The sequence below is a fragment of the Pseudoliparis swirei genome, chromosome 17 (assembly GCF_029220125.1).
Source record: "Pseudoliparis swirei isolate HS2019 ecotype Mariana Trench chromosome 17, NWPU_hadal_v1, whole genome shotgun sequence".
Taxonomy (NCBI): domain Eukaryota; kingdom Metazoa; phylum Chordata; class Actinopteri; order Perciformes; family Liparidae; genus Pseudoliparis; species Pseudoliparis swirei.
The window spans coordinates 12,158,835-12,165,218 of record NC_079404.1 but is presented as its reverse complement, the minus strand read 5'-3'; the positions used below and the strand labels follow the sequence as shown (position 1 = coordinate 12,165,218).

The 6,384-nt window shown below is 40.2% G+C and overlaps 1 protein-coding gene across 1 annotated transcript; it reads left to right on the top strand.

Moving 5' to 3' along the window:
• Positions 1–1,234: 1,234 nt before the first annotated feature.
• On the top strand, positions 1,235–4,766 carry plaua (plasminogen activator, urokinase a). Its single transcript, XM_056436278.1, has 11 exons — positions 1,235–1,301; positions 1,952–2,045; positions 2,151–2,211; positions 2,306–2,444; positions 2,524–2,606; positions 2,698–2,739; positions 2,832–3,009; positions 3,096–3,238; positions 3,350–3,490; positions 3,579–3,727; positions 4,278–4,766. The coding sequence occupies exons 2-11, from the start codon at positions 1,995–1,997 to the stop codon at positions 4,470–4,472; spliced, it is 1,182 nt and encodes a 393-aa protein (XP_056292253.1). The 5' UTR covers positions 1,235–1,301; positions 1,952–1,994; the 3' UTR covers positions 4,473–4,766.
• Positions 4,767–6,384: the final 1,618 nt, after the last annotated feature.

Sequence of the window (6,384 nt, the reverse complement as noted above, 5' to 3'; positions counted from 1 at the left end):
TTTTAGTAAAACACTTGTGTGAAGCTTAAAGCACACATTTATCAGTGAAGGCTATTGGAGTCAATAAATATACAATAATGTTTGTTCCTCAGTTGTTCCACTCTTGCCGGCTTCATGCATGTTGTTCATGTTCATCTCATCCTTTAAAGTTCTCCGGTCCACAAGGCCCTGCACAAAGGTGTCATATCCGTCAATTGTCACCATCAAAGAAGAGGAAATGTGAGTAACACCAACGTCAGAGTATTTCATGAGGAAACAGTTAAAGTATGGGGGGAGGTTAGTCTAGAAATCCCCATGCAAAATCCCAAACAATGCCCATCCTTTTAGGGAAGCTGCGGTGCATTGGAGCAAAAGATGTGCAAAGAATGAAAGACAGCCACCCTGTCATCCAAACCACATTTAAGTGAAGAAGGTGGCTGTGTGTAATATCTGCAGGATGCGTAATTTCATGTTGTGATGTGCGTTGTTTGTTTATGCTGAAAGCAGTGTATGTTATTTTTATTGAGACTGGAAATGTACTATGACAAAAAGGAAATACTTAATAGATGATGCATGATGATGAATTGATGAGCTTCATTGTCATTTTATGAACATTCGACTACTTTGGTGATACTTTCACCATAAAAGCAACAGAGGAAATATATCAACATCTCTAATTCCACAATTTATTGAGAGGAAATGAAGGATCAAGGACTGTGATACCATTTTGAGCAGTTTGAGTTTTGATGCCACCAAGACCACTTGAGTAACTTAGACTTTAGAGTAAAATAGACTTTAGACATATATTAATTAAGGCATCACATTGTGCCTCAAACAAATACGGGCTTTTTCTACTATGCATATGTTTTAGTCTCTACAAACCAAAGTTCTATTTAGTGAATTGTTTTTAGAATTACATTTAGTTTAATTGGTATGAAATTCTAATCTTTGAGTGGGATATGCACTTCTGCACCTAGAACAGCTGTCATTGTACACATGACCAATTCTGGCGATATTATTTTGGTGGTTTAAGAGGCTATGAGGGGGTGTTCAGTGTGTGTCATAGGACATGACACATTCTTATTGTCAAGACTTTGCTGATCAGCAATTGAGCCCCAGGGATGTTTTCATATATTCTCCTAAACTACTCCCACATGTGGTCAGTGTGTTTTTAAATGGGAGGTAACAGAGGGAGGATCAGCACTGCAGCACCAGAGTCCTGCCGCAACACAGGTGCATAGCAGAGGATACACCGAGGAGATCACCTCAGCAGGAAGAAATAACAGAGAACTTCATTAGGATTTGCAAGTCTGGAAAGAAAGGTAAGCTGTAATAAAGTATTCAAGACTGTGACATTCAGCTAAATATAAGTGGTGTTTCTTTACTGTCTGAATAATAAGTAAATTCAAGTCAGGTCAGATGTGTACTTAAAGTATACCACAATTGTGGTCGCCAAGTCCCTTTGAAGCTTTATATTTATATAAATCACACATTTTATTTGTAATATTGGACCTGGAAAGATGACTCATGAGACCCAACTGTTTCATAAAGATGAAAGTGTTTATTGATAGAAAAAAGTCAAGCCATATAACAATGTTGTCATTATCAAGCTGATATTCTATCTTCGAAATATCTAGAAATTCAATGTTTGAACTTCACGCATTGCAAAAAGCGCAATGGTGTGGACATGCATGGAGTAAACGATTAATCTAAATTGATATTGCACACACAGATGGAGGCTGTGCGCATACAGTCTAGAGCGCACACAGCGGGCCGGTCTATCTATTATTCTCACACCGTTTTTCCTCTGAGACAAAGCCAGCTCATGTTCGTTCAGTAGCCACACTTGTTTCTGTCCTGCCATGTTCTTTAAAATTACTTCCAAATAAGGGCACAGGAGCTGTGAATCCAGTCTTCCAGTATAGTGTGGTTCCGTTTCTGTAATTTTGTTTCATTTTTTTGTCCATCTCAGATACAAATATCCCCAAAAAGGAGAAGTGAAACCAGAAGTGAAGATGAACCTGTTCGTCATTATTTCCATCTTTGCAGCATTCAGCGTTGATGCGGTAAGCGATAATAAAAGGAAGTAACTTTAAATGTACAAGACATACTGAGGAAGTCATGGTATTTTATACAAATGTCTCAAACAAGTTTGTTTGTGCTCCTTTCAGAGTTTTTCACGAAGGTGGTCTCAAAAGAGTTGGTCACCTAAACCTCGTAGCACTAAAAGTGGTAAGGCAACTGCCAGGGCAACTCTTATTACTCAGCATTGTTGCATCAAATGAGAGAGAGACATTACATTTTTTTTTTGCAATGTGATCCTCAGAGATGTGTCAGTCTGAGGATGGAAGCACTTACAGGGGATCGGTTTCTGAGTCGACATACGGACGCAGGTGTCTTAACTGGAACCGGTTTCACATCCCCTCAGGAGCTTCAAAGGGACTTGGTGACCACAATTCCTGCAGGTAATCTTTAAGTCACCAATCTGGGGCCTCGACGTGTTCCCTTATTACATCATGTGTTTAATGTTATTTCACGTGCTAGGAACCCTGATCAGATGCCGATGCCGTGGTGCCGTGTCCGAAAAGGGAGGAGGATTGTGAGACAATTCTGCAACATTCCCAAATGTAAGGTTTGATTGGAGGTTTTTAAATCATTGATGTACTGTATGTTTGATTTGGATCTTTCCATTAATGTGTTTTTCCTGATCCCATACAGGTTCCACACCAACAACGAAACCTCCATCGGCTGTGGATACAGGTAAGATGTGTTGTTTAAACACACTATTTTCCCAATGTCATCTTGTGATGCCTTCATTGTCACTCACTGACTCGTCATGTGTGTCCCTGCAGAGCTGACGTGTGGCGAGAGGTCTGAGCAGAGGATGCATAAAATTGTGGGTGGTTCCTTCACACCCATAGAGTCGCACCCATGGGTCGCTGCTCTCTTTCACCAGCACAGATTCCTCTGTGGTGGCTCTCTCATCGCACCATGCTGGGTTCTCACAGCTGCACACTGCTTCTCTGATGGGTGAGACAAAACACCCACTCAGAAAATACAATGTATGTAAGCCCATGTAGTATGTTCAAACAGTTGTGTGTGTTTTTTTGGTTCAGTGAGTCTAGCATCAAGCGTCTGTCTGTGTACCTGGGGAAGACTGCAATCAATGACACTGATGCTGACAGAGAGCAGAGCTTCACTGTGGAAAAACTGATCATCCACCAAAAATACAATGAGTCCAACTATAACAATGACATAGGTGAGCAGTGTGTGTGTGTGTGTGTGTGTGTGTTTGTGTGTGTGTGAGATAGTGAGCTGCACGGGGGCTTTGTGTGCATGACTCATAGCTGTGTTTGTCTTTGCGTTTCAGCACTGTTGAAAATCAAAAGCAGAAATGGAGGATGTGCGATGAGGTCAGCGTCTGCACGGACAGTGTGTCTTCCTCCATCTCATACTCAGCTTCCTGCTGGATTTCAGTGCAGCATCGCAGGATTCGGGAGGGAGAGATTCGGTATGTACTGCAGAACCTCCAACCCACAGATCCATGACCGATCCTTCAGCCCTTTCCCTGGTTCTAACTGACGCCGTGTTGTCTGCAGCTGCGTGGCATTACTCGCAGTTACTGAAGCAGGCCGAGGTGAAACTGCTTCCGCAGACTGAGTGTACGAGTCAGTCGTACTACGGAGATCTCATCACTAAGAACATGTTCTGTGCTGGGAGCCCTGACTGGAGCACCGATGCCTGCAAGGTAAGCAAAGTGAACGAAGGTCTTGAGCCTTGTTTTGAATGTCAGCACAAAAACAGAAGCGCTTAAAGAACGGAACGTGTGCAACACGTTATACATTTCAGCAGCAGGAGATCTGAGGAGCACGCTGTCTTCTTCCTAAGGATATTGATTATATCCTTGTCTACCCGTGGGTCGGTTTATTTATGCTCGGAGTTTGACAATTTATTTATTGGCTTACCATTTCTGAAGGACCGGTGAGACAGACAATAATTAATTTTATTCAAGGCTTCAATATTAAAAACATATTTTTATTGTCTAAATTCTGGCTCTGCCTGAAATAAAATAATGTAATCAATAATAAATAATTGGATATTCATCATAAAAATGTATCACATTTAAAATATATTGTGGTGTACTGGTGGCTCAATGGGCCAAAAATACATTTGACTCATTTGTCCTTAATATTGTCCTTGCTTTGTCAGCATCAATATGAGCCTTTATAACAACATACTATATGATTGGATCTCTTCATGCTATGAGCGTGACTAACTGTTGCATCCTCCTCTCACAGGGGGACTCTGGTGGTCCGCTGGTGTGTGAAGCGTCAGGTCGGATGTTTCTGTTCGGGGTGGTGAGCTGGGGGGAGGGCTGTGCCAGTAGGAACAAACCAGGGGTTTACACACAAGTCACCAACTACAACAAGTGGATCGCAGCCAAAACAAGACTCTCCAAATACACCAAAGGATTCATGTATCCCACAAAATGAAGCTCTGCAGAAAGTTGCCTGTTGGGCATTTTATTTCTTAAAGGAAAATGTGGTAGCAGTTCTGTAGCTGATGGGCATTGCTGTTTTGCACAGTGACGATTTAATTTAATGGTTTTTACACGTTTGACAACTTTTATAGGACCTTTCAGACTAAAAGTATGACTTTTCTTAAAGCTATTTGAAAATAAGTATATTTATCTTATTTCATGAAATAAACATTTTCTATTGTAAAAGGCTGGTCCTGCTGTTGTGCACTTGGTTTACAATAAATAAAATATTTCTATTACATATTCATCGTGTTCTTGAATCTCCTAAGGCCCAAATGTTCCTGTGTTGACATTGTATGCATAATGAAAAGTGGAGGGCATCTGCCCGTGGACTTAAATGTGTGTCTAACAAGTGAATACTGTAGCTTGTGAAATTAACTACAGAAACATAGAGATCCAAAACAACTGAGTTGGTACTCTGACGGTGTGTGTGTACTCATTCAGTTCAGTTTGTCCCTGAGTGGAAGTGTCCACAAGGCAAACACTGGAGGGCACTGTTCGGTAAGAAATTACATTTAGGCTGCTCAGTAATATCAAACATACTGAAATGATGTTAGCATAAACATCAAAGACATCCACACTGAGTCAGTATCTTCAAAAGCAAAGACACTTGAAGGTTGAAGGCATACTTTTTAAAGACAGGGAATAGGGGGATGAAAATTAAAAAAGATACATTTGACTCATACGAATACAATCTCACTTGTTTTTCTTGTCTGTCTTAACTTCCAGCTTATATTTGCATTTAATGGGTATAAAGTACTGCAAAAAGTGAACATTGTTTAAAACCTTCACAGTGAATCCCCTCACACTCAGTGATGTTGCTGAAGTCAAATTTTTGCAATCCTTTTATCTCCTGTTTCTTATGCTGAGATTGTAACGGAGAGATAGAAACTAAGAATTTAAACCATATTATTTATGGCTTAAACTCTTGTTCAGATAAAAGGATTCCAAAGATTTGACTCCTGCAATATCATTTAGTGCATCATAATATTGTTCAACAATACAGCAGCCTTTTTCATACAACAATATGCTCAGGATTACAAATTGTTACATTAAAAAGCAAAGAGAGTGAGTGACAAAAGAAATCTGGATTAGAGATGGCTGATCAGGAACATGCTGATGTTTAGCGTCGTTTACCCTGTTCACCATCTTAGTTGCAACAAAGCACAGCTGAGGCTCAAGGTGACATCATTAATGATGCAGGTACTTAGTCATAAACCACAATAATGTTGGACAACTTTACCTGATGATGGTGTAATAGATGAAAAGTCAGGGATTATCAAACCTCTTACAATTCATCGGGAAAGCAACATAAATGTGCATATTCAAATTGAATGAAAACCAATCAAATAGTTCTTAAAAACATTTCCCCCCAAGCCACAGATGACGATCGTATAGTGGCATCATAAGAATAGAGACTAGAGAGAATAGGATCACACGGTTTTATTCTCTGGGGACCTTGAATGTTTGTAGCAGTGCACTGACCAACAGACTGACTGCTGACATGGACAATGCTATATAGTCACACAACTATATTAGCTAAAAATCCATAAGGCGCCTACATTTGTCAGAATTACAATTACAAAAGATAAACAGCGCTGATTGTGTGTACAAACACCGGCTGTAACGAAGGCCAAGTATAGGTCGATACGCTTTTATTCTTCTTATTGCAAGAACAAAGGTTCTCCTAAGAAGAATACAAGTGTGTAGATAAATAATAAATTGTTTGTATCCACATGGTACAAATAAGAGTCGTTCTACTAAACATGGTTATGAGGAGAAGGCAGAGCGTCACCTCTAAAACAACTTGTGGTTCCCAGGAACGTCTGTGTTTACATGTTCTGTTGTCCACTGACTCACACTTC

What these genes read in the sequence shown, in the direction of transcription:
- plaua (XM_056436278.1), top strand. Translation starts at nt 1,995, where the DNA reads ATGAACCTGTTCGTCATTATTTCCATCTTTGCAGCATTCAGCGTTGAT. An exon ending in ACCTCGTAGCACTAAAAGTG is followed by an intron (nt 2,212 to 2,305) that starts GTAAGGCAACTG and finishes TGTGATCCTCAG; the next exon opens with AGATGTGTCAGTCTGAGGAT. An exon ending in ATTCGGGAGGGAGAGATTCG is followed by an intron (nt 3,491 to 3,578) that starts GTATGTACTGCA and finishes TGTTGTCTGCAG; the next exon opens with CTGCGTGGCATTACTCGCAG.